We start from the raw sequence: 27,153 nt of genomic DNA, 5'->3' as shown, positions 1-27,153 counted from the left end.
GTCGTCTGTGTGTCCTCTGCTCGCGGCTTACACTGATATGGTCAAAAAGAGCATAAATTGATGTTGTCTCCTTATCATGAGCGTATGCACGCTTACGCATGCTAAACGCAAGCATTTTGCAAAGTGTTACGCCATTTGTCAAATTCCCACTCTTATTTAAGCGTATACGCAAACGGAAACAAAACGATAAGCTCGGCTTAGTGGCACCGTCTGGTTGATGGAAAGGGAAGCATTCTTGTCAACAAACCGATGTTCTTCTTTAGGACTAGAAGCGGCAGAATTGTCACATGAACTATTCTCATTTAGTCTGGGGCACAACGACCGACAAAAACCTTAGTAGTCTTTTAAGGATGCAAAAAAAGGTTCTACCGATCATTAATAATTTGCCTAAGTTTTACTCAAGTAAATTTATCTTCAGAAATCTTAAGGTCATTCCAATAACTAAAATGTATCATTATAAACTCCTACGCGAATATAAACTCAGCATCAAGGAAAATCAAAGGCTGTTTTTGGACATATCGAACTTAGAATTAATAGGCAACGCGGCCTACAATACGAGGACAACAGACCGTTGGAAAGTGCCAAAATGCCGTACGAACTATGGGTTTCAGAGTCTTAGGAATAACCTGCCTCGATTACTAAATGAACATATTACAGCGGGAACAGATATTTTAGGACTAAATTTCCGGAACCTGAAGGCGTTGTTTTATTAATTTGCATGTCCCTAATACACACCACACATTTCATAAACAAAACACCTTGTACAGATATTTAGCCACTGTTTCATTATGACTGCATGTCTATTTCCCGACCGTTCCATGAGCTTGTCGCCATACCTTTCATAAAAATGCCAAGTTATAATTTTGTTTGTCTCTGTATATTTCTGTATATTTTTTTCTGTACATTTGTTTCTGGATTGTGTTGCTTCGTTGCCGTCAATGCCAGGGGGGACCAAGATTTTTTGTCAAGCCGTAAAGGAACGGCTTTTCTTCTTGGCCCCTTTCACAATGTGTACGTCATGTTGTGAAGAACAAATAAAAATGAATGAATGAATGAATGAATGAATGAATGAATGAATAAATAAAAGTAAAGCAAATTTATCGCTCGTACGTTTCGTTATAGGCGAGATAAAACCAAGCGAAAGCCCGGAGCCACCTTTATAGCCAGTGAACGTACTTAAAACAGCAGTAACAACGACGAATTCAGTCCGAGACGAGACGTCCTGCTTCGAGGGCTCCGCCATTTTAGAAAAGATGTTGTACACAAGAAGGAAGGATGGCAGCTCCAAAAGTTGCATTGCCCTATTCACCTGCGCAACAACAAGATCAATTCACCTGGAGCTGGTCTCTAATTTAACTACTGAATGTTTTTTGCTGGCTCTACGACGCTTTGTCGCGCGCCGGGGACTGCCTTCGACTATATACAGCGACACCGCTCTGACGTTTAAGAAGGCTCCCAAAGACCTGCAGATGCTGTGGAATATTCTTCGCAGCCGCGAAACGCAGGATTACACCACTTCTCAGCAGCTATCTTGGAAGTTCATCGTAGAAAAAGCAGCATGGTGGGGAGGCTGGTGGGAACGAATGGTGAAGACAGTCAAAGAAACGCTGCTGAAAATCCTTGGACATCAAAGCCTCTCATTCGAGGAGCTAGCCACAGTGCTGGCAGACGTAGAGGCAACGATTAATTCCCGGCCACTGGCATACGCCTCCGCAGATACTACGGAACCATCGATCCTGACGCCTTCCCATCTCATCACGGGCAAACGGCTGATCGCTTTGCCCAAAGCAAGGACAGCGTCCATTCCTTCGGCCACTGCAACAGACATAGGTCGAAGATGGAAATACCGGCAAACTATCATGAATTCATTTTGGAAGCGATGGTTGAAGGAGTACATCCTTCAGTTACGGTCACTGCACTTCGCCTCTTCAAGCCCTGCGAGTGTCATAGCCGTGGACGACTCGGTGATCGTGCACAAAGAAAATGCGCCGAGGCATATGTTGCAGACTGTTCGCGTTGTGGAGGTCTTTAAGGGGCGAGATGGACATGCCCGATCGTGCACCGTCAAGATGCCGTCCGGGGTCATCATAAGACGACCGGTACAGCTCCTCTATCCATTAGAAACGAGCGTAAAATGAGTTTATACTCATTTTTTTTGGGGGGGGGGGGTGGGGGGGGGGGGGGAAGGGAGGATGTAAAGAAACAAGGAAACGAAGAAGCAGAAACAGCAGTTCCCCGGAAAGAAGCGCCAAGCTGTGGTAAAGAGCTACAAAGCAGAAACAGACGGCAACAGAAACCTGGGCGCCCTTGGAGACAGCCGAAAGGCGGCGCCCAAAAGAGAGCGGACAAAAGACCACCAACAGCCCGGCGCCTTTAATTGGCAGCGACATAGGGTAGAGCCACGCGGTCGGCTACAGATGTTTTAGAGCACCCAAGAGTCGTGCACGATAAGCTCAGGAAATAGCGCACGTACCACGAGAGTATGTTAAGATTTGATAAGAGATAGCGTTTGGCGCAAGCACACTTTTAAGCACGCTATCACATATGCCCGTATGCCGATTTTATACTCGCACTATATTCCGCAGCGTCAGAACGTTGCCCGTGTACTCATAGCAGCTTTGGTAGTGCTGCCAGGAAATATTGGAATGAAGTATAGTGCAAGCTCGCCATTACTTTTTATTTTTTTCAGAACAAGGCAAAGTTCTTACAACACAACACCTGATGACTTAATCTAGACCATCCTGGAGTGTCTGGCTCACTGCTTTCTCGCTGGCATAACAACAAGCCCTGCTGGACAAAGCCTAATCGAAAGGCCTTAATTTTTTCTCTAACAGTAGATCTATTTCGCTATGTCATCTGCCCCATTAGCATCGATTGATGTTATTATACCGAGTGTTTCAGCTAAGACGTTCTGCAATTTCTGAAAGATAGGTTTTTTGAGTTAGAAGAGAGCTTTGTTCGGCACACCATTCTCAGCGGTGTAGTGCATCAGAATGCAGCTGACACTCGGTAACGAGTAGGATTGTTAACTATAGTCGGTTGCAACTTAAGAACGCAGCGGCATTTCCCCCTCAGAGGACCCCCTTCCTGCCAATGGCGTCGGCCGATTCTCATGAACCTGCTGGCATGGCAATGCAGGGAGCGGCGCCACAATGGACAGGGGTGTCTATCCCCGACCACAGAGGGAGGGGACTATTTCCCTTCATCTCCCACTCCCTGCTTTGTCACACTAGCATGGTTAATAGAATCGGCCGACGCTATTGACTGGAAGAGGGTCCTTTGACGGGGAAAAGCCGCTGCGTTCTTAAGTTGCAACGGACAATAATATTGAATAGTTAGCTTTATAACTGTTACTGCTAGTCTCCTTATTTATTCAGAGGCGTGTAACCCACTGTAGGTAACATCCGTACCAATTTTTAGAATTTCAAAAACGCAGTTACCCTAGACGCTGTAGCCTAACAAATTTTGTCTGCATCGCACCAAAATGCCTGCATGCGCTTTCGGAAAGCTTGCAGGCAAAGCAGCTCCCTAAGTGCCCGTGACTCGTCGGAAGAGCCAATATTAATTAGGCCGCAACACCGAGGGTAACTGCATTTTTGAAATTATAAGAATTGACATGGATATTACGGTGGGCTACGTAAATCTCATAAAATAAAGAAACTAACAGTAATAGATAAAAAGTAAAGTGGTAAAACCAGCCTACTGTTTAGTACGCCTTAGCTGTATTCTGATCTACAATGCTGTCAATGCTATACCGAAAAAAAGCGCTTTCTAACTGAAAAGCCTATTTAAAAAAAATTGCAGAACAACTTAGGTGACACAACCGGTATACTAATCCAGAAGCATGGTTATCACCCATACTTAACAGTTAAAAACTGATTAGCTTACGACTTGTTGGCTATAGGGTATTTACTAAGATAGCAGCTTGTAGAATGAGACCAACGTTACACGTATTCAATAGAGGCCACAGTCTGGTTACGAGAAAGGGCACTGACAACATGCCATCATCATGCCATCAACTAGGTTATCGAAGAATGTACAGAAAATAAGCCGTCGCTGTTACCATACATTCTTCATAGATTGCCGATAAGCATTTTATTAAGCTGAAATAGCAAGTCATGCGAGCCGTAGACCTCCAAAGGAAGAAAGAGAACACCGATAAGAAATAAGTGAACTAGCGAGCCATCTTCTTCGTTGTCATTCACTGCACAATTCGAAAAGGTGTCCTTTCTTTTCAACTGGAAAGACCTAGCTAAAAGACATCGTCAGGAACGCCTAAGCAACCTTCGACTTGCTGACGGAATTAGCTGGGCTGCTAAGGGAGGAGATGAAATGCAAACATGAGTAAGGGCACAAACAAGGGGCGACGCTAGGATACAAATTATTACGATCAAAAGTAGAGCAACGTTAAACAGCCTCAGAAGGAAATAAGCGATCATGATGGGTCGTAATTGAGGAAATGGATATATATGAGGTATTAGATCTGTGTGCGCCAACAGTGACCCGGAAATCGCGTGTTCTTGAGCATCAGAAAGAAGTTACAAGAACAAGAATGCGTTTATGCCCTGTTCGCAGGCTCACTCAAGGAGTTTACCGCCACTGTTATTAATAGGATATCAGCTTGGGCTATGTGAGGCGCAGCTAGGGGTGCACAGTGCTATGGAAACAATGCGCGTTAACAACGACGGCCACAGCGCTCCTCTTGATATCTAGTAAGTGGCTTCGGTTGGCTTTTGCTTAAGACGTAATGAGCTGACAGTCGATTTCGACGCCGCTCGCTCAACAGCAGGTCTCCTATAAATCGATAGGCGTAAAGCTCCCACGCTTTTTGCCGTCCGTCAGTGCCAAGAAGTCAGACCTATGGCTGCAGTGGAGGAGGATAGAAAAATGAGACGCTCGTCTTAACATGCATATGGATGTGTTGAGGTAAGGACGTTAATCGAGGCCTGAGGTGTATTTTTTGTGTTCGATTAGGTTTTTAAATAGAAAGGCACTTAGCTTTGCTAGCAATGGTGCAGATGTCTTGAGAAAAAATTGTATATCACCAGAGGTGGAAAACGTTGCTTTACAAGTTTGAATCCCCGCAGAAATAAAAGCAAAATTTTTTTTTAAACCTGAATGTTAGGTTAGGAGCCTATGGCGCCAACGGCCCGTCCCTTCTTTCCGCCGCGAGCCGCCGTTTTAAATTGTAAACTCAGCGCGGTGTGTCGTGAGCTGTGTGGGCAAAGCCGGCGCGTCCAGTGCTTCATGCGCTGTCCGAGGCTTTGGGGCCGAATGCGTTATGATTCTTGGAACTATGCCGTCAAATGGTTTGCGACATCTACAAAGACTTCAGGCGGCTTTCGGAGTTCCCACGGTTGCAAAGAGCCAAAAACTTTTTGCCGAGAAGAGAGACGAGTGTGTAAGTGGACTCGCCATTAAAGTTTGCGGCCTCTAAGATGCCCCAGCTGCCTAGCTAGTGGCTGCTTTCTTCGACTTTGGGGAGGAAAAGTAAAGCCGACGCAGGACGCCTCAATGGGTTTGGCAATTAGGAGGCAATGTAAGCGGATCCGTGGGCCCTGTGCGGTCCCGGAGGTACGGGGCCTATCGTGCCTAGCTTTGGCGAGCCTTAGGCCTCACCCACTTGCATGTGCCTTCCAATTTGTGCTGTGATTAGATGTAGTTAGGGGACAGCACGAAACAGTTAGAGCTCCGCCCTAACACCGGAGGTTATAAAAGAAGCCGCACACTAATAATTCCCACCAAATCTCGGCGCTTCTAAAATGCCTTTTTCTTAACAGCCGTGTATCTTGCTTTCCGTCCATAATAAACCCGTTCCGTTAAGAAGCTGGAAGTCTACCGCTCTAACCAGCAACGCGTCGCCGAACGAGCGGAAGAAGACAGAGGACGCGCATCGTGCCACTCCGACTCGATCCCCGGTCATCGCGCTACCATTGTTCTCCATCGATCACGACGATCATCCGAACGACCGGATTTTTGAAATCTGACTCAGAATATTTTTCCAATAAATTTAGGCAAACTCTTCAGCTAGAGGCAATGCGTGAAAGTTTTCTCACATAATTTGGCAACAAAAAAAAAGTAAACATAGCTCAAAATCGTTACTTCCCCACAAGGGCACTTTTCAGTGCTGTGATGGGGCATGAAGGATTGAGAAATCGAGGTTGAATTTTTTCCTCAGTATTAATCGGTTTTTCTTAATACATTAAGGAAAATTGGTACTTCTAGACAGGAAAGTATTTTTCGTTAAGCGTTACAATCTCGTGGAATTAAAAAAAATTCTAAAAAAGCTGATTCAGATATAAAATAGCTAAATCACCGCATTTACTTTAAAATTTCTTTAAAATACTTCTAGTACCTGGTAATTCTAGGCTAACAATCAGGTGTTACAGTATTTTTGAACTATGAAATTTAAGTGCCGAATGCAGACCATATCTCGACCATACCACTACTAGATATTGTCACGATCCCGAATCAAGGCACAAAGCCTTTAATTCTTTGTGCAGGAGTCTGTATACTATTTATGTAAAGAGGTATATTAAGCTCTTTCAATACACGGTCCTCTGTGCCGAATCATGGCCGCGGCACCGTATCTAGATAGATGCGAAGTGGAGAAAGTAAATAAAAAGAAAACGTCCATGTACTGTGCGATGTTAGTGAACGTAAAATAGCCAAAGTGGTTAAGCTCAGTTCTGAGCTTCCAATATGGAGTCCCTCATAACCAAACTAACACCTTCGGGGAGACCATACGTCACCAAGCACCTTCAGTAAGAAATAAACCGTCTTCAGTGCTGGTGTGCTGTTCCCATGAACTCCATCCAACTCACCTTTGATTTCCTCGGCTGTTAATATTTTAAATTAAAAGCATTATGTAACGGCATGCAGCCATCGACCTTTTTTACTTTCACAGCAAGTGTTCGCAGGTTGCGCTTAACTGCCGCTGCGTTTAACAAAGCAGCGCTTAACTGTCGCTTATAACTGGCCTGAACTAAGCTGAAATCCTCTACCGACAAGCTGTGACCTCACCGCAGGAACTATGGCGCCATCTTAAACACAGATACCAAAGGCTTTAAATGACTGTTCTTGAATTTTGTGTTGGATTGCTTGCCATCGTAAACTTTTAATTCAGAGTAAAGCTGCGGGCGAAATTTTTTTAGCATAATATGTGGAACACTGGAATGTACTGTACTAACGATATTAGGCATTGTTTCAAGGATTGGTTTTATTTATGGCCAAACATAATTACACATTAGTGGCATAATACCAGTTTCGTTGCATTTGTGTGGCGTCTCAAAAGCGCTTAACCGTTTCTCCGCATCTTTGGCTACAGCCATTTTTATCAATAAAAGCCACTTCTGCAAGCTGCAGACATTAGACTGGCATGCCAAGTTTCACTAATTAACCGGCTTGCTTTGGATAAAGTAATATACTATTTCATGCGTACCTGTGTCAGAGACATGAAAATAGCTACCCAAAGCACATTCGTTATGCTTAACGATGCACTGTTCTATAAAGGCAGCACATTCTGATCTACTCCTTGGGCTATATTCCTGTGGTTGGGTATTTTGGGCAAGGGGCAAGACATTTTCTTGAGCGCCCAGGGTCCTGCAGTTGAGCATACTGATGTTTAAATTTACAACGGTGGAGGTGCGGGCGTGTTGGTTTTTCATGTTAAGGTGAACAGTGCGACAACAGCACGAACACAACAAACGAACACACACCGCGCTGTTTTTTGTGTTGGTGCTGTCCTTTTCGCACTGTGAACCAACCTTAACACGACATTGAAAGGTGACTCGTGTAGCTTCCTTTGCAGTGGAGGCCGTGTGATTTCAGACGTGCTGCTTTTCCGCCAACAAACCTCCGACCTCCTCGAAATGCCCGTAATTTTTTACCACTTGCGTGTAAGTGATATGCTCAACAAAAATTATATTTCGAGCAGGTCTCGCATTCTGAGGAAGAAAAATAAAGAGAAAACTTTACGCAGTAAAAATCGGCTGGCGAGAGGTAGATGATGATAACGGGAAGAGTCCGCGTTTCCGCCGGTCCCACCGCCTGTGAGCACGGGTGGCCTGTCAAGGCCTATGCATCATCAGCCAAAAATAACACTGCAAGCCCTTGACCGGTTTCCTGTTTCCTCCGCTGAATGATGAGAGGAGAAGACTACTTCCCAGACAACATGTGCAATGCCACTGGTAGGATGCCCTTCACTCGTAACAGCGTCTGCCGCATACAGGGAATCTGGAACCTTTCTTTGAGCGCAGGGGAAATACTTCAAGTTTGTTTTGTTTTATATTTATTTATTGAATGATTTTTTTTTGAAATATTTATTCAGTTGTTCTTTTGTTTGTATCGTTTTAGTCTGCAGTGTTTAAAGGTGTATTTTTAATGGGCATTTGTTTTGTTTAAACTTGTAATGAAATGTGCAGCTTTATAAAGATGTGCCGTCAGCGCCAGATGAAACACGAACAGGATAAACGTGAACAGGCTAACTAAAACGTGAACACAAGATCACAGGTTCTGCAGAAGGAATACAGGCTGGATTAATTGGAACTTTCACGCTAAACTTTTCGCATCATCCTAGTGAAAATTAAGTGCACAAGTATTCATTTCATTCTGCTAAAATCTTCCCCTTTTACTGTTTCCATGTTCACTGTCATGTTTGCATTTGATTTGACTTTGATTGCATGCACATACACGTGAGGAGCGAGTGAGTGCATTAACAAGCTTCCGTACAGACTGTTTCAATTCTGCTTATCACCCCCATGAACAGGGGTCAGTCAGTCAAATGAATTGTTCCCAGCAAAAAAAAAAAAAAAACAATTGGAATCTATTGGTTTGGTTTATGGGAGATTTAACATCTCAAAGCGACTCAGGCTATATGGGATGCCGTAGTGAAGGACTCCGGAAATTTTGATCACCTGGGGTTCTTCAACGTGCACTGACATCGTACGGGCCTCTAGCATTTCTCCTCAATCGATATGCGTGTTTCGGTTCAGTAGGCAAGCGCCGTAATAACCACTGAGCCACCGCGGCGGCAGGTGTCCCAATTGGACAGTTGAAATGGACTCCCAACTGGACCAATCGAGTTTCCAACTGGTTCCAACTAGAATTGTTGCTCCAATCGGACAGTCTAAATAGAGTGCCAGTTGGACACAGCTGTAGTCATCGATATGCGTGTTTCGGTTCAGTAGCCAAGCGCCGTAATAACCACTGAGCCACCGCGGCGGCAGGTGTCCCAATTGGACAGTCGAAATGGACTCTCAACTGGACCAATCGAGTTTCCAACTGGTTCCAACTAGAATTGTTGCTCCAATCGGACAGTCTAAATAGAGTGCCAGTTGGACACAGCTGTAGTATAAGTGGTAGTTCATGTTGTCATTGGATACTCAGTTGAATCAGTCTTTGCCAACTGGTGAGCCCAATTGGTCTCACCAAATGCATCCAATTGGTCTGACCAACTGCACCCAATATATTCATGTGAACGCTAGCATATATGAGAAACACAGCAAAACTAATTAGGTAAAAACAAGAAAGATCTGCAGCTTAATATCCTAAATTGTATACATTATTTGTGCTACCTCTGCAGTCGAAAATGGATTAAATTACTGCCCTTGACTGGTAAGCGCACTAGCCCCATTATGGGAGTCCCACATATGGGATATATAAGCAGGAGCAAAAGTGTGTTTTGTACACATGGATATGTGTTGGGCTCATGTTTGCGACTGTACTGTTCCTCAAATGTAATGTATGATTCGTTTGATTTCCGAAAAAAGCGTGTATAGTTGTCATAATTTCAATTCTTTTAAAAACTTCGTATTAGGCAGACCGTCTCTCAGCATGAAGTCCGCACAAACCAGTTTCTCTTTTGCACCTTAGTTTCTCGCACATTTTGTACTTTGTGCAGTTTAATTAGTTAGGTGGCATATTTTGTGAAAGTTTCCTGTATGCAGTAACTGTCTGCATGGGACCTAACGGGGGCCATTGTTACATTCCAGTTGGCTCAATTGGTCCAACTAGTCCAATTGTGTATTAGTTTATGATTGTAAATTGCAATTGCTACCAACTGAAAATTTCCCATTAAAAGTCAATTGTTATTTGATGGGTTGCGATGTGATCGGTTTAGGTTACTCAAACAAAAAGCTGGAATACTGGCTACAGACCCAACTATATGTCAGCCACACCGTGCTTTACATAAGATAACATCCCAGAATTGAAGATTTTGTCAGAAGTCTGATCTGGGCGCAAACAGTTGGAGACTATGGAGGGAGGGGGATTTCCTCCTCTGGAAAAATGATGAGAGGGGAAGGCCGCCCCCCCCCCCCTTCCCCCTTGCGTTTCGGAGTCCTTGCGTGCTGCACACTCAACAAGAGTTGGCGGCCACATTATGGGCTTGGCAGACGGTATGAATAGTCTGCATTCACCACATCAGCGTTATCAAAGTGGCCGGTTTCGCGTGCAATATGGTGTTGTGGTGTCAGGCAGCTAAGTCTATCATGACACAGTAGCGAGAGCGAACGAGAAATTCGTTTTCTAAAGACTACGAAGGTCATCGAGCGAAACATTGCAGAAACTGATTCGCGTGTATACCGGCCTCCATGCATACCACTTTAGGCACCACCTCTCTTTTCGAGGCAGCCTCAGACAGCTGTCAAGAAATGGACAGTCTGTGTGTGTACCCATTGTGTGGCAGCCTCTAGAGCGAAGATGACGCAGCTCAGTGGATCGGAAATATATTACCAGCGTTATGTTTAGTTGTGCACAACAGTCTTGGCTTTGAAACTGCACCTTGGCATGTGGATCTTCACATACGTTCTCTATCTGCGTGCGGGTTGCGCGATACTCAGTACGCAGTACAGGGCTCCGGATTAATTTCGACCACCTGGAGGTCCGAGACGTGAATTGACACTGCTCACTGTACCGGCCTTATGGCGTGGATCTTGACTACGCGGTGACGAATGCAAAGGGTCGGGGGTGGTCAGGCTCTATGGTTTGATTAAGGTTACTGTCATACTCCCTGAACCTGGTATTGAGACACGAGCCAGACTGGCCTATGGGACACTTGTCGCATGACAATTAAGACTATTATGAACGATACCCGAATCGCAATCCACTAATATTTCTTGCCCTATTTCACATTTGTTAGTTCTCCTTTTTTTCGTATCATTGTTAATCTTGTGGCAGATGCTCATCATTTTCTGGGGGGGGGGGGGGGGGGGGGCGTAAAAACCAGGAAAGCTTCAAACCTGCTTGCTACTTTTTTAAGGCATGAGATATACTTTATGCACACCCGGCCAATTCTTTAGCAGTACCACAACAGTGTCAAACAAATGCCTGTGAAGAGTGTTCCGTGGGAAACTGCAGCGGAAAAACAGGATGAAAACAGCAAGCCCTTCATGCGCATGTGCGCATTCTCTACCATTTTACCGCCTCGCTTAGTCACAGGCCGTTGTACGACCGTTCGTTCTACACTGTTGTGATATAATGTTAAAGAATTAGCCAAGTTTAAAAAAAAAATCATCCGGGTGCGCATAAGTCATGACGACCGGTCGAGTTGCATGCCCTAAGCTCTTATCTTTCAGCTGCTTCTGTAGGTTCTTCTCTCCCATAGACGCTATCACCGCGTCCAATTGCGAACTTTAAGCTTGCTTCTTGATGCTGCGCTCTACCTGACGCGTACATGATTTCTTAAATCATTGTTAACAAACTTCTATACAATCTAGCCCACTTGTAACGAACACTGGCTTATTGCGAAGCGGGGTACTACTGTAAAAAATATGCATTCAGGCAATGGCAATTTCTCTCAGATACAACAAACAACTGTAGCCGCAGCTACTATGGGATGCTTCGGAGAGCAAGAGGATTTGGATGCTTTGGTGAACAAGATTGTGAGCCTTCGTGCGACTCCGCTCCCGTAGCAAGCATATAAAGTAATTCTAGTTTAACTCTGCCGTTTTTATGATCTCTTTAAAGATTACGAAACCAAATCTTGGTTTGTTCTTTCATGCTAATGACTGGTAAGACATCAATAAACATAAATCACCATATGGAATTCACCTGTGTCCAGCAAATAATTGATAACTTAATTTCCTCCTTTGTGTTAAATTTCAACTGCTGATCAGTCAGACATAAAAGTTAAGTTCAGACTACAGGAGGCATGTCAAGAAGGAAGCAAGAATAAAGCTGCTTTTTTATTTGTTGTCATTCTGTCTATTGGGGCAAGCTTGTGTAAGAGTTGTAGTGAACTGAAATGACGTAGCAACAATTATATTGCAGTGTATGCCCCCTTAATTAGTGCTTTAAATTATTTTGACAACAAGTTATGTATCTCATCACCCCATCGTCTTGGTACAGGGCATTGTCATATCTCTAATATTACAGTTTGCAGACACAAAGTACCGAACAGAAAGGAATGTTTCTATGTAAAAAAAATTATATTTTAAAATGTTCTGCTGTTTGGTACCCTCGGTTCGGTGTCAAGTACCAAACCAAGGGCGACCATGATGCATGCAGTAGTGGAGAGCCTCAGGTTCACTATGGCAAGCTGGTGTTCTTTTATGTGCACCAAAATTAGTACACAGGCGATTTTGCATTTCACCTCCACCAAAGCACGTTTGCCTTGACAGTGATTTCAACCTATGTGGAAGGTGATAGGAAACTAAGCAAGCAAGTTTATTGGTCCCATAGATATATAAATGCATAGCTTGACAACGCAGAAGCAGGGTAGTGAATAAATGCAGCCTCTAAAATTGTGTTCCAAATTGCTCTTCGGCAGGTTGCAACGCACTACAGCAGCACGAAAGTTGCCTAAGCAAAACACACACTTTCCTGAACAATCTTACAGATTTGCAGCGCTCCACTGTGTCATTTTCTAGCAAGGCAAGAAAACCATATTTAACTAAAGGATATCAGAACATTGCACTGACTTTGGCACAGAGGTGTGTGCTTAGAGGGCTTCTAGAGCAAGTACCAAACATTGTTGGGAACAATGTTGACAAAACATCACCACCTGCACTGATTTCCGCATGACAAGAAAACAAACATCAGTATTTGAGACGCTTCAACTTCGTTCCATTCCAAACGTAAAAGGCTCTCAATTTAGGTTTCAGCATACAGTGCAGTTAAAGGTACAGGTCGAGGAACAGGTTGAGGTGCAGGTACAGGTCGAGGAACAAGGCAAGTTTCCCTCAATGAAACTTCCCCGGAGAAAGTATAATTGCGGAAGCATGCACGTGACACTGCTCGTGACATTTTCTTGCGCATCAAATAGCGCTGCTTCATTGACGATATACTTCTGGAATGATGGTCTGACCAAGATTAGCACTAAAAGTGATTGTCAGAAATGTGGATTTGAGGCGAAGACAATAGTCATTTAGTTATTATAGAATAATGTGCACTGCACTTTCCCATTTGTGTGCTGAACAGGTGCTATATATTCTTCACACTGGCGTATCACAAAATGTTGTGCTGTATTAAGGACGACCACAGATAACCAGGAAAGAGGGCTGCCCCAACTGTGCCTTTGATGCATGCATGGTTGCACAATGGCCCAAGAGAAAGTGACCGGGATTAGCACCAGAAAATTTGTTCGCGCACTGCACAACCCTTCGCTGGCCCCATGGAGCCTGCTACACTGACATGCAATCTACCAAACCAGAATGCTTTTGGTGAAGAGGAAATGCTTCAATTCAAGTATTGGCAGCGTACATATACCAGGTGTCCCAGCTAACTTTAACAAGAGATTAAAAATAAACCAATGCATGACAGGTGGAGACAATGTCAACCATGTTGCTGACGACTTTATGTAGCAAGTCAGAGTATTTCTAGATGTTGTTCAATTGACTAATTAAATAAATTGAAAAATGGACTTTCCAGCTATAGCACTGCGGCCGAAATTCCACTGCCAAATTGCAGAGCACCCCAAATGTCGAATTCATCAATTTATGTTTTGATCATGGCTGTACAATATGTTTTCCGAAAAGAACCGAGCCCGAAAAATATAAAAATCCTGCATGACCATGCGCTTGCATGCCGCTGCAGTGTTCTCATAAAGCGGAATTCATGAAACAAGCTGCATTTGATGGCGCCGCAAATGTGATGGGAATAAAAAAAAATGAAGTGGACGTTGGCGGCAAAATTGGAAGTAACACCTGTCACCTGGTCGCGTTCAGTGCAGAATATAGCGGGTGAGCAGGTTCCCGATAACGATAAGCAGGCCGAAACACTAAGGAGTGTTCCTAGCCGTTGATTGGATGTTTGGTGTGACGCACTGAAGAAAACTCAATTTTAGAGGCAAAGCAATGCGTCGGTATGCAAAGATGCCAGATGCGTGACGCTAAATGCAAGACGCCATTCGGTGATGAGGAACGATGTTTGGTGTTTCGACCTGCGTATCGCTGCCGGAAACCAGCGCACCCATTATTTTCCACACTGAATGCGGCCAGATCACAGCTGTTTCAATTTTGCCAAAAAGCGCCCGCTCATAAGCAAGTTCATTGTTTTTGCCTTGTCATATTCGCAGCACCATGCAGCGTGGCTGCATTCACAAATTCCATGTTTGAAAGCATTGCTGCCGCAGTGCGCGAATGCGTGGTCACATCAGTTTCTCATATTTCGCAGGTTTTTTTTTACTGCAGAAAAACTGTTCTCTAGCCTGCATTAAAATAAATTGATGAATGCAACATTTTCTGGGATGCTTTTCAATTTGGCACTATTCTGTGTACAGACGCAATGTCTGGAAAGCTATGTTTTTGATTACTTTAATTATTCAAATGAACAGTGTATGTAATACTCCACTTCTAACATTTAGTGGTCTACAACATGGCTGAAGTGGAGAACTCTAATGAGAACTCGCATGAAAGCATGCATATTTTATCTAGACTATCATCTTTTTGTTTAATCCATTTGCTTTTTCTTCCAGGATCACCTGCATTACACCCTACAGTCATGGACAAAATATTGTGGAATGTGAGTTCACGGAATGGATTGGACTGTAAAACTTTATTTGTCCAACAGATAAAGGGAAGGTTGTAGCCTTCCCACCTAGACGACAGCAAGGAGTCCTTGAACCCTGCGGCGCCTTCGTTCTTCAGTTGAATCTCGGGGCCTGAGCTGAGGACTAATGTCTCCCCTTGGCCTAAAGGCTTTATCCTTCTTGCCTCAGAGGGAGCCTGAGGGCATTCCCAGACGATTTGACTGAGATGAACTCTGACTTTGCATAGCTAACACTGGCTAGAGTACTGGCCCAGATGGTAGAGGCTGCACAACACCGGGTTCGAGAATGAGTTTGTTTGCAAGTGACACCTACTGGCGGCTTGGCTCTTGTTTAAGGATGCATCAGTTGGAGGATGTTTAACGGAAAAAAAAATTATTACTCGGCGGTCGATTAAAGGAGGTGAATAAAAAGCACTTCAGCACAAGGAAACACGCGTACCCCATCCCCTGGAAAAATACTAGGTGAAAGACTAGTAAGGCCACACAAAAATAGATTTTTCTCTGTGAATCCCCATCCCAGAAAATTTTGTCCATGACTGTACATTCTATCTTTTTTGCTCGGGCCTATCTGGGTAACAATGTATTCTGTCAAGGCAACACCAGACATCAGAAAAGTGGTAAGCTTGACCCCATAAATACGTGGCATTTAAAACACATGACAAAATATATTTCACATAAAACAATAAGAGTGCAGCCATCACCTACAGGTTATGAAATAACAATATTCCTCGCCACTGATAAGTCAACAATTTGAACACTACATCCGGCGAATGCATGGCTAGAATGCAGAAGAAGGTAGTCAACTTGAACCGGAAACCTCAGTTTTGTTACAGAGAAAAAAAAAAGTCAACTTTCAGGCCCGGCTTTCATTAAAAGCAAAAACAAAAATAATAATCCACGCTGCATTCCTGACAAAATCAATGAGGAAGCAATCTCTCCAAATGTGACCTGCTCTCATACACAAGGTCTCAGTCAGATTTTTAAATAGTCACACAGACCGGGGCACCTAACAATGCATAATTTCAGTCCCCACAATGCCAACAAGTCTATGTACTTCAGTCAGGGACAGTGATAAAGCGCGTCACAAGAAAGTTGTCAAAGCACACATCGAAGGAAGCGATGTTTTAGTGTTTTCCAGGATAACTAGTGCCTCGGACCTCCCACCACATCCGGCTTAAGAGTTATCAAGCTTTACACATAAAGGTTTTCACTGGTGTTAGCATGCGATCGTGAGTGTATCATGTACATTAATGTAGCTGCCACAGCCTTGACCTTGGCACCGACATGCCGTCAGCCGAAGAACAGTAAGAGAGTTATACGCTTCCTTGTAACACTTCGTCTTTCCAATCACCCGTGCTGGCAGGAAAGCTCAGTGAATGCAAAGGTTTGCAACCAATCCTCGAAGGAGACACTACGTGCACTGCAGTGGATTGACTACATCACTCTTATGACTAGACAAACTGCATTCAAAGCTTTTGCAGTGTTTTCCAAGATAACTAGTGGCTTGGACCTCTCTGCACTGTGACCAGCTGCTTCAATGCACTTGCACATCTGAGTTACTCCAGCTTGCAGTGCATGTGCAAATAGAAGGTATTGAACACTAATCTCAATGCTTTGTACTAATAATGAAGGCTGACGATATGAGCCACTGACAAGTGTGCCTAAACCAGAAACTCACCGCTTGAATCATTTCAATATTGCACGTTCACAATGCTAGAAAAAAGAAATGCTCTTCGTATTCAAAATCTTGCAGAACTTCATATTTGAATATTTATTTTATTTTGGGACCTGAACGGAACAAATGTGTGACTCCTGTCTGCTCATATGTGGTGCAAGTGAGTTATAATAATTATTATTTAACATATAACACTGTGAGGTGCATGTTGCAGATGGCGACTGGACTGGTGACCAAGGCATCCACCATATTCATCGTACTGCTCACAGTCAGCACAGTGGGATACTACATCTTCGAATGGAAGGATGCCCCACCATGGCTGAAAGCAGCATTCACTGGCACCAGCACAAATCAGTCTGTCGGACTGGACACTACGCATCCAACACAACTCGGCTAGTGTCCCAACATTAATACCTCGCTATGCCATGCTCTATGCAGTCTACGATATGTTTTGCATATTACTATATAAATTCATTTATGCTGAAAATGCTCTCTGTGTTGATCATTTTTGTGTGAACAGATGAATGATCATAACTGCATGTTACAGGATGCTCAACATGGCTTAGACAATACCCGAACCTGCAAACTGCCAGCGGTCTGTGGCATGCCACATGGTGCATAATAATGAGCACTAGCAGACTTGGCAGAATAACCTGCATGCAGCAGCAAAGGCTGCAGTCAATCGGATCTGTAGGCGTAAGGAAGCCACCTAAAATTGTAATGGCTTCTTTTCCACCTCTCTGTCCTTTATTGCATTCCCTGCACCCCTTTATACGCAACAGCAAAATCAAGCATCCACTGTAAAAATGTCTGGATGCCACGGGTGACAATAAATTTATAGGATAAGATGTCACATGATCATCGCATATAATCATGGTAGCCACACAACCTAAGTACTAAAAAGCCATAAACATTGTTGCAGAAACACTGGACACTTTCATATGGTAATCATCTAAGGTGGTCCTTGCTGCTATCTAGGGTCCCAATAAAGTGAAATGTTCATACAACAATGGTTTGGCATCTAACAAATGCTTAGGTGCTGAAAATACAGTTGCCAAAGCTAGCAGCTACGCTGATGCATAAATATATAGTGCTCGATAAGCATGAGGCAAATGCAGATACAGGTACTGACAAGTTTAAGTACTGTACTAGCAGGACAAACATCTACAATTACGCAGGTGCTTAATCTTTTGCCAAAAAACTGACACCCTGTTTTGTTTCAAACTGTACACAGAAAATAAACTGAACACAATTAAGCACAGATTCCTCATAACAGGAAGCCATCTATCAGCCAAGGCTTGTTCTGTCAAATTCAGGAAGAGAGCAAAAAATTTTGGCATTCACAAGCAGTATGCCAACACTCACTAAATTTTCACCGTAAACCCAAGAAGCATCGCTCTTCTCACAGTAGAGGCTCAGGGGACTGAAGAGCGTAGACCTCATCTCCAACTGCAATTCTGCCATCTCTGACGTGTATAGAGCCTATACCAAAAAGTGGCAGTGACTGATATTTTTGCCGGCCTTGTTCAGACCTGTCAATTCGGTACCTGTAAGACAAAGCTAGTGTTATGACAATGCCAAAACTATGAGCTATGCCAAATTATTTGGGAATCATTCCTCAAAAGAGCTTGGATTTTGAAAAGAATAATTCTGCAATTAAAAGCAACCGAGTTAAGTCATGCAGCTACAGAGGTATACAGTTTTCTCAAGCCTTGCAGCTAAAGGACGCTTCTAGTATGAATTTTTCTCTAACAGTAAGTACCTGAAGGGGATGTATATAATTTCTTTCCAGGCTTATGGCTGTGCTCAGCTGGATGTTAAATATAAATATGCTTTTCTCTGAGTTAGGCACTCAGCCACTTTGCACTTACTTTCGCAATGTCAAAAGAGGCTCTTTGTCAGTCCTGTCGCCAGTGTCCTGATTGACTGTGGTCAAGATACACCTGTTAATAAACAGAACTTGGAGCAATGTAAAAAAAAGACAACTGGAAATAAAAAGCAGGGAGCAGAAATAAATCTGATCGCTGTAGGACACCAATCTCAATTTACTTTGTTCCTGTCGCACACACAATCTCATGGTATGCGTGTGCCTGCAGTAACAATGGTTCACTAAGCACTGACATGCAGTAATGATTGGCACACTGCGTGCGCAACTAATTATGTATCTTCATTCACCGGCAAGTTTGAAATAAAAGTTACCGTATTTATTCTAGTAATGAACCCACCACCTACTATTGTTGTTGAGAATTTACTCCTTTCTTTTTACTTCGCAAATAAGTGCACACCTGACCTTCTGGGCCGGTGTTCAGCCTGTTCGATATATTTCGCTCTGATTGGTCGCCACCTTTGACTATCACAAAATTGTGTGATCGCACCATGATACCGCAAACACCTTTTGAAGTGAACGGTGCTAAACACCGGTGACACGTGAACGTGAGGACGCAACGATGACAGACGCGCGGAAAAGCGGGCGGACGGACGGACGGACGGACGGACGGACGGACGGACGGACGGACGGACGGACGGACGGACGGACGGACGGACAGACAGACAGACAGACAGACAGACAGACAGACAGACAGACAGACAGACAGACAGACAGACAGACAGACAGACAGACAGACAGACAGACAGACAGACAGACAGACAGACAGACAAATGTATGACATAATTTTGTATCTTACAAAACTCTCAACTTTTTTTCCCCCGCGCAATGAACCCTCCCTTCAAATTGGTGTCAACTTTACTGAAAAAAAGAAGGTTCATTATGCGAGTGAATAAGCCACACGGTTTTCAAAAATGCATATGGCCTAAGTGCTAAACTAAGCTCCAAGAAAACTGGTAGGCATCTCTGAAAAGTTTTCTGCCTACAACTCAAATTTCCAACTCCTACATGCTTCAGGAAAATCAGCGCATGCTAAGCATTGTTACCTGGTTGTGCGATTCAAGAAGGCCATCTCTGCATCTGAAATCCTGAAACGCTTCCAATGGTCCTGCATGCACAAATGACAGACATCTCACAACAGCATTTCCTTACTACTTGCGCGTATACCTCTGCATGGGGTTCACAACCCTCAATAAAGAGGGTAGGCCGAAAATTGCGGCGCTGGATGCCACTACCTGGAGGCAGCCTCGACAGCAGCTTCTCAAGGGATTCCTTTGAAAGGACTTGAAACGATGACTCATCTTGGCATGCCACCTGAGCCAGAAGTAGTGGGCAAGCACCAATACACTTCAATCACTCCAAGTGCGAACAAAGGCACCAAAAAGGAAAACAAAACACCGAAGATGGGAGACCTTGTGCACCACCAGAGTAAAGTAACAGCAAACGCATGCTAAAATTTATCACGATGGTAATCATGTTAGTCATTTGCAAGGTGATAAAAGCTGTTTTACAAACTTTCACCTGAAGAGCCCAAGAAAACAAATTGCTTTGATTTGTTTCCTTTCGTAACAGTAAACGAACTAAGAGCTACTGGTGTTTGCTAAGCACTAGAGCAGTAGAGTACTTTTTACAATTGCACCATCACTCCTGTTTTTACTCCATTGAAGTGTAACAAGAAAGACTCATCACCGGAGCAATGCCATTCTTCCCCCTGGCTATGGTCTCCTGGTCGAGAAGAACCATCACGAGGCGCACATCACCATGCTTAAGGTAGTTCCTGAACCATTCTGAGGCTTCCTGTGAGACTTCCACAGCTTTGTAGCTGACCTTCCGGACCCTGCGCGCCAAGCAGACTCAGCTGTGATTATGGTTTTAAACAAGAAATCCTGTCGCATGATCTGTTATAATGAAAAACCTCCAGAACATTACCCATAGACTTTCAGCACCAATAAGTTATCAACCATGCAGCTCACCAGGATGATTCCTGCCATTCTCAGGCAGCATAGGAGCTAATACGAGTTTAGTGAATTTATCCTTTCATACAGCCACTGCTCCTCTAGCCTGAGTGTACAGCTACACAATCAATGCCAATCAGCTGGTTTTTTATAACTTATTTTTACTTTCAATGTAACACATAATTCAGACTGGGTCAGAAAAGAAAATTGAATGCGAAAGTTTATCGCACATAAAATTGTTCCTATTCATGCAATGTTTGCCAAGGTTTTAAAAAAATGTAAAATGTAATTGGTAATGGATGAAATATCAAAAGATTGTTTCGTTCTTTGAAAGTGCAAGTAAAACTCCTACGTGATATGGGGCTAGTTAGTAAAGAATTTAACTAAATAGGGGAACCTTTGCATGAAAAAGTTGGAATTCAAGCGCTAAATACTTGTCAAGTCAGCCAGTTACCTTCCAATATGCTCATATCGCACGTAACTGCTGCCAAACAGGCAGTGAAATTTAAATACAAAGTAAGACTAGTTTACTGAGCAAACATACAAAGTAAGACTAGTTTACTGAGCAAACCGTGGTTCGCTGTTGATTATGCAAGAACATGAAGTACGAACCAAAACAATTTGAATCGGCCTACTTCTGGTGGCACAAAATTAACAATTACTAGGCATGCTGGCCTGGCACCTAACAGTCCCACAAATCACTGACCAAACATGGGCTTGGGCTGGGGCAGCTCTTGAATTCTATATACAGGGGAACTTAGTGTTTTAGCCTTTCTGAGAAAATTGGGACTATTGAGATTAGGGGAAAATAGCTCACAGTACCCCTTGTGAACTGAAAAGCAGTAGCGGCGCGGCCATGAAGCCAAACTCCATCTTTCGTATCTTCTGAGCGTGGCACTGCATCTTAATAAAGCATTTATAAAAATATCCTTTCCAAAAAAATGACCTCACTACCGGTAGGGGAGCTGGTTTGCCACCCTATACTGCTGACTTCCACATATAACATTGATTCACAGAAGTGTTCGGGCGCAAGTAGCATGTTTCAAGGTGACACATACATAGACGTAATGATATAGAGACCACATTTTAGACCCCTAAGTCACCCAGATGATTATTAAAGGGAGACTGAGGAAAGATTGGAGGTGGCCTGTATCAATGAACTATGGCACACTGATGATAAAGAGACCACTCTAAATGAAAACAGAGCTCTTGTAAGCTAGAAAAGATAAAAAAATGCAATACAGATGCCTCCATCATTGGCGAACTCCGCAAGTAAACTGCTTGCATCAACATCGAATTTTGGGCGTCGATTCCAGAGGCTGTGTTACGCCACACCATTCCCTCCAAAACAACTCAGGAACACAAAAGCGAATGCTCCTCAAAAGGGGCCCTCCAGCCAATGGCGTTACTGATTTCATGGAGGCTTCTGATAGCGACCAGCGATTTCACCTAGGGAAATAACAGCGACGTCATGATAACCCAATAGCTAGAGGGCCTCCTTTGAGAGGCATTCGCCTCTGTGTCATTGAGTTGTATCCGACTATGGGTGTGAACATCCAAATTTTGAGTCGAGTGGCGGGAAAATTTTTAAAAATTTTTCTGCCATAAATGGGTCTGCTGCTGGAAAATTGTTAACATACTCAGAAAGAGCCAGAAAACCACTTTTTACTAAGGACAATAATTGGTGTTATCCTAAGTGTCCCTCTAGCTCCTTAGCAGCCTTCGACGAGCTAGGCTCGCCATAGGCCAACTGTGAATTCTGGTTCATGACGAGACCCGTTCATCGTGTTTTCAGACACGCTGTGTCCGATTTAACGCAAGTAGGGCTTGTAAAAAGCATTTCTTTTTGTTTACCAACAGATGGCAGCACAGGCACTATATGACCTCTTTGGTACCACTTTCTAAAAACAAATGTGTCCTTTAGGGGTTAAGGCAAGGCTGTTACCAACTTCTGCATGCATACGCAATGTAAAGTCGGGGTCAAAAGTCTGTGGACCACGTATTCCTCAAACGAAGCCGATAGCGCTGCTATTAGACGGCGCCTGGAGACTACACTTGTGGAGGTGAAAGCCAAAATTATGTTCTTTCATCTCCACAAATGTGATCTCCAGCCACATGATAATAATAGAGCTATCGGCTTCGTTTGAGGAAAATATGGTCTGCAGACTTTTGTCACCGACTGTACATATGAGCAATGCGCATTTTGCTCAGCACATGGACAGTAGATTGTTCAGATTAACCAGTAAACACAATTACCCCCTAATTTCTGCCAAGGTTTACAGTTTCATCGGTTACATTAATTAACTCCACCCTTTTAAAGTTTAAAGTCTGGCTATGGCGCTCGGCTGCTGGCCCGAAAGACGCGGGTTTGATCCCGACCGCGGCGGTTAAATTTTGATGGAGGCAAAATTCTAGAGGCCCATGTACTGTGTGATGTGAGTGCACGTTAAAGGGCCCCAGGTGGTCGAAATTTCCGGAGTCCTTCACTACGGCGTCCCTCATAGCCTATGTCGCTTTGGGACGTTAAGCACCCATAGAACAAACCTTTTAAAGTTAAAGTTCTCCTGTCTCCAGTGAACTATAGTTGACTTCTGGTGTTCACAACACTGAACTCTGCCAAATGTTGTCAGTGCCAACAAGAAAATAGGCCACAACACATGTTGAATTGTTAACACGAGATCACATTACGTGAATATTAGTACGCTGCAATCAGACCAAACTAGGATGGAAACTAACAACGGTTAATAAAATATGAGGACAAATTAAAATATAAGCTGCGTAAATTGTCAATCACTAACCTTTTCAATGCGTTCAAGACCAAGAGTGAATTATATAGCTGCAGTATGCAGTCCTCCTTTCGTGTATTTCATGGCTGGACATGTGCACCATCCAGGACATTTGATGCAGCTCAATGTATTAACACATCATCACCCTCTGTCTACACCCTACCTCATGCCTTCCGTTCCCCTGTCCCCGAGTGTGGAGTCGCAGGCTAGAACCACATTTCCACTGGAGCGCCTCTTTGTCTTTCCTGTCATTAAATATTTTCTCTGTCAGGGCTTACACATTACAAATCAGAAGCAAGAGATAATCCCACGTGCCTGATGGTAAATGAAGGTTTTCCTTGCTCTTCAGCACTGCAGGCCTTCACTGTGAGCGGTGGGTATCCATCAACTGTTAGTGTCAATGTCAACATGTCTTCGTCAAACGCAACCCTGACCATGCCAAGCCGTGGTTCTTCACGCATCGAGACAAAGTAGTCATCTCTGACAATGAGCATGTGTCTGCAAATGGAAGGGAAAAGGGGGCAGGGCTCAAAAAAGTGAGTTATTGGTAATGCAATTTCACATTTCACAGTCCTTATGATTGATAGCCCGCCACTAGCAAATAAAGTTCAAAAAAGAAATTATTTCGACAGTGTGGCAGAGAAAAGTCACCTTTATACCAGTATGTGACTTTATCTGCACACCTAGAAATGAAGTCAGGCTGCTCGACATTCTGTCATACACATATATTATGTTAACTTCTTCAAAGCAGTGAAGAGGAATATCTTCTTGAAAATATGTCGACAATGACAAAATGTCCACAGCCACACTGCCACCGCCTGTTTAGCAAGAGATAATGCGACTTGTGATAACAACACACAGGCTCATCGTACCTCTCTTCAAGGAGTTACTCCAAAAATTTCTTATTTGGCAATGAACTTCTTGAGCAGAGACATATCCATAAATTTACATCTGAAATTTCCAATAATATTACAAGATATAATCTTAACACAGCTTCAATGAAATTAAGGTATTGCTAATGAATTTTCATACAAGAGTTGAAATAAAATACACCAAAAAAGGCTTGAAGTTGTTCCTTTATTTCGACTTCATATGGAACCAGTGGCATTCATTTGCCACTGTTAAGCATGCCATATTTATGTAATCTGTATCGGCCATGTTTTATTGTTTCACAGGATTCAATGTAACAGGCTGTGTAACTGTTATATTCATGTATGGGAGCAAAAACAAGCTACCATTTACCATTTCAACAACAGTATAAACTAGGTAATAAGAACTTTTCTGACATATATGCTTTTTCAACGTTTTGTCTTGCTGATTCAGACATCACTGGCATTTCAAAACTAATTCTGGTAGCCTACCATATACACACCTTTAACCGCTTTCTGCCATAGCCGCTTCCGTGGCGGCCATTAGGCATAAGCAAAGCTGGCAAGCTTCAGTAGCACGAAGAGCACCACGATAACCTCTGAATAATAGGCCACTTTCTTGACTCAGTAAAGCACTTGCAGTGACTGTGTAAAAATTTCCACACACTTTACATTAAAATATTCCCTTGTTTCCGTGGGTTCCGCAGACAAGCCTTTTAAGTCACTGTTAAAGCTAAGCAGTCTTACTGTCCTATGTATTTTTTGCACAGTCATTTATTTGACCAATATTTACACTAGCTTGCTCAACAGAAAGCTAAGTAATCTTCGACAAAGATTCGCATACAGATATAGACAACATGACCTCACCTGTCTTTGAGTCCTTTGTACACTGCCCCCGCTACTGTGCAGTCTGCATAGGGCACCTCTACTCCAGCCAAGGACTTGATTGGATGAATCACAATGTTGGCCACGCGCCCGACACGCACAAATTTGTTGCCTGCAGCCATACGCTTGAGCCAAAAGAATACTGCTGCACCTACTACTCCACCCAGAACTGTTATCAGAGCTATGCTGCTCTGGGGATCCATTCCAGAGGATGACGACACCATGGCCGAGCTTTCAACAGCAGGCCCTGCACATACGAAAGAATGTACCTCAAGTTAACAGACCGAAGCTGGCGACGCAGTGGAGAAATTTTGCATGTAGGCTGCATTGGCAGCCTACATGCACCCCTGCAGTCACATGTTTAATGGCTTTGTTCCAGTTTAGAAGCTACTGCAATGCTGAGCATACTATGACTGATACAAAATGGCTGTGGAATAATTACAGCTGCACTGGAATACTAACATGTGCCCAAGCACAACTACACTGATCTTGACCTTTTCGATGGAGGAGGAAAAGCAAGATTTTGTGCCAAGTCAGTGCACATTAAATAACACCAGGTGGTAAAAATTTTCGGAGCCCTTCACTACGGCGTCCCTCATAGCCGAGTCGCTTTGGGACGTTAAACCCCCATGAACCAAACCAAACCCACTTCGTGTTTTGCGTCATGTTATGTACTAGCCAGAGAGGGAAAACAGGCATCTATTTTGCTATGCATTCTTCACACCCAAACTATACTTAAATTTGTATTGCCCCATTGCACAGACTGTCTCTTAAGCTCAGCTTGTGCACAAAAAAATACACACTCACCCACTATGTATCACACGAGAATAAAGTATCAGCTACATCCTTTAGTACCTGTTTATCGTGATGTCCTTTAGTACTTGTTTATCGTGATGGACCTGTTCAGTGCATGTTGTTGATGGTAGACTAAACTGCTTATTAGCCACATATTTCTAGGGGAAGTAGGCGGCGATAACATTTCTCTTCAAGCTCATTTTTCACGCCTGTGACTACAACTACATCAAATTAACTTCGCTGTTAATTACTTGACGCCACATTAAGGAGGCAGTGTATGTTACAGCTGATTTTATTTCTTGACCTGCGGCACACTCACACATACAGTATAAATAAATACTAATGTGTAGACTTGAGTCTACTCTTGACACTTTTGCGACAGCAAGACTTTTTTTTTTTTGAGCTAGTTGGTTCGATCGAGACATATCTGCATATATGCGAAATGGCGCGAGAAAAACGAGAGAAAACATGCAAAACAGGACTAGCGCCAACTTCCATCTTATTTTTTTTTTGGGTGGGGGGGGGGGGGCGAAAAGCCACTTTTTAACCAGACATAATAAACACCGCAAAATAAACTCAGTTGGGTGTTGGCGCTAGTCCTGTTCTGTATGTGTTGTTCTCGTTTTTTTCGCGCCAGTTCGCACTTATGCAAATTGCGACAGCACAGTCTTTTTAGCTGACCAATGGATGCCAGAATTCCAGACAACTCTTTGCGTTTTTGCACGGCTAAATAAGTGTATTTCTTGTATATTATGCAAACCTAAACTCTGCACCGCGGTAATAAACGTGCCATGAGCTGACTTCCGTCGAAAAGCACGGAAGCATGCTAAAGACTCAGTATACTCACCTGTGTGACACGGCAGGCACACAGAGACGAAGAACCCGTCAACAACGTCCCGAACAGGCTTGCGTCCTTCAGATAGCGCAAGCCCTGTCGCGGGTCTGACGGAAACGTGCCAAGAAATCTTATCCCGAGGCAGGTTACAAGAGCTAAGTCAAGTGAAACACGGATGGGCCGGAGTACTTGTGTGCTCGCAGGGCTGCACGTGCGCTCCGACATGAATAACTGCACTGTCGTTCAGTTCAGTTACTGGACATTGTACTGGACAGCAGAACCTGACTGGATGCCGCCGTGAGTGGAGAGATGAGGCAGAATGGGAGTAACAGGAAAAAAATAGCAACCAGGGAGAGCATAAAGTGCCGCCACAAACGCTCCTAAGTCAATTTTCTTTAAGTCACCGCAACTGTACTCATACAGAACTAATGTGTCGTTCAGCTGTGGTTCTGACGTTCTCAACGCGTCAAAACCAGGGTG

The 27,153-nt window shown here is 43.6% G+C and overlaps 2 protein-coding genes across 2 annotated transcripts; one reads left to right on the top strand and one right to left on the bottom strand.

Moving 5' to 3' along the window:
• The first annotated feature begins 1,253 nt into the window (after nt 1-1,253).
• On the top strand, nt 1,254-17,060 carry LOC144120648 (uncharacterized). Its single transcript, XM_077653270.1, has 2 exons — nt 1,254-2,099; nt 16,878-17,060. Exons 1-2 carry the CDS (start codon nt 1,254-1,256, stop codon nt 17,058-17,060), a joined length of 1,029 nt encoding a protein of 342 aa, XP_077509396.1.
• Nucleotides 12,646-27,153, bottom strand: LOC144115442 (mitochondrial amidoxime-reducing component 1-like). The gene is made up of 8 exons (XM_077649842.1): nt 26,686-27,153; nt 25,026-25,290; nt 23,605-23,787; nt 20,238-20,385; nt 19,716-19,862; nt 19,595-19,656; nt 18,535-18,606; nt 12,646-18,210 (listed from the first exon to the last, which is right to left on the bottom strand). Exons 2-8 carry the CDS (start codon nt 25,265-25,267, stop codon nt 18,066-18,068), a joined length of 999 nt encoding a protein of 332 aa, XP_077505968.1. The 5' UTR covers nt 25,268-25,290; nt 26,686-27,153; the 3' UTR covers nt 12,646-18,065.

This window comes from Amblyomma americanum, chromosome 1 (genome assembly GCF_052857255.1).
Source record: "Amblyomma americanum isolate KBUSLIRL-KWMA chromosome 1, ASM5285725v1, whole genome shotgun sequence".
NCBI lineage: Eukaryota > Metazoa > Arthropoda > Arachnida > Ixodida > Ixodidae > Amblyomma > Amblyomma americanum.
This window is presented reverse-complemented; position numbering and strand designations above follow the sequence as displayed.

What these genes read in the sequence shown, in the direction of transcription:
- LOC144120648 (XM_077653270.1), top strand. Translation starts at nt 1,254, where the DNA reads ATGTTGTACACAAGAAGGAAGGATGGCAGCTCCAAAAGTTGCATTGCC. An exon ending in GGGTCATCATAAGACGACCG is followed by an intron (nt 2,100 to 16,877) that starts GTACAGCTCCTC and finishes TGCATGTTGCAG; the next exon opens with ATGGCGACTGGACTGGTGAC.
- LOC144115442 (XM_077649842.1), bottom strand. Translation starts at nt 25,267, where the DNA reads ATGGTGTCGTCATCCTCTGGAATGGATCCCCAGAGCAGCATAGCTCTG. An exon ending in GGAAGAATGGCATTGCTCCG is followed by an intron (nt 19,863 to 20,237) that starts GTGATGAGTCTT and finishes CTTCTGGCTCAG; the next exon opens with GTGGCATGCCAAGATGAGTC. An exon ending in CCTCTTTTGACATTGCGAAA is followed by an intron (nt 18,211 to 18,534) that starts GTAAGTGCAAAG and finishes TTTGTCTTACAG; the next exon opens with GTACCGAATTGACAGGTCTG.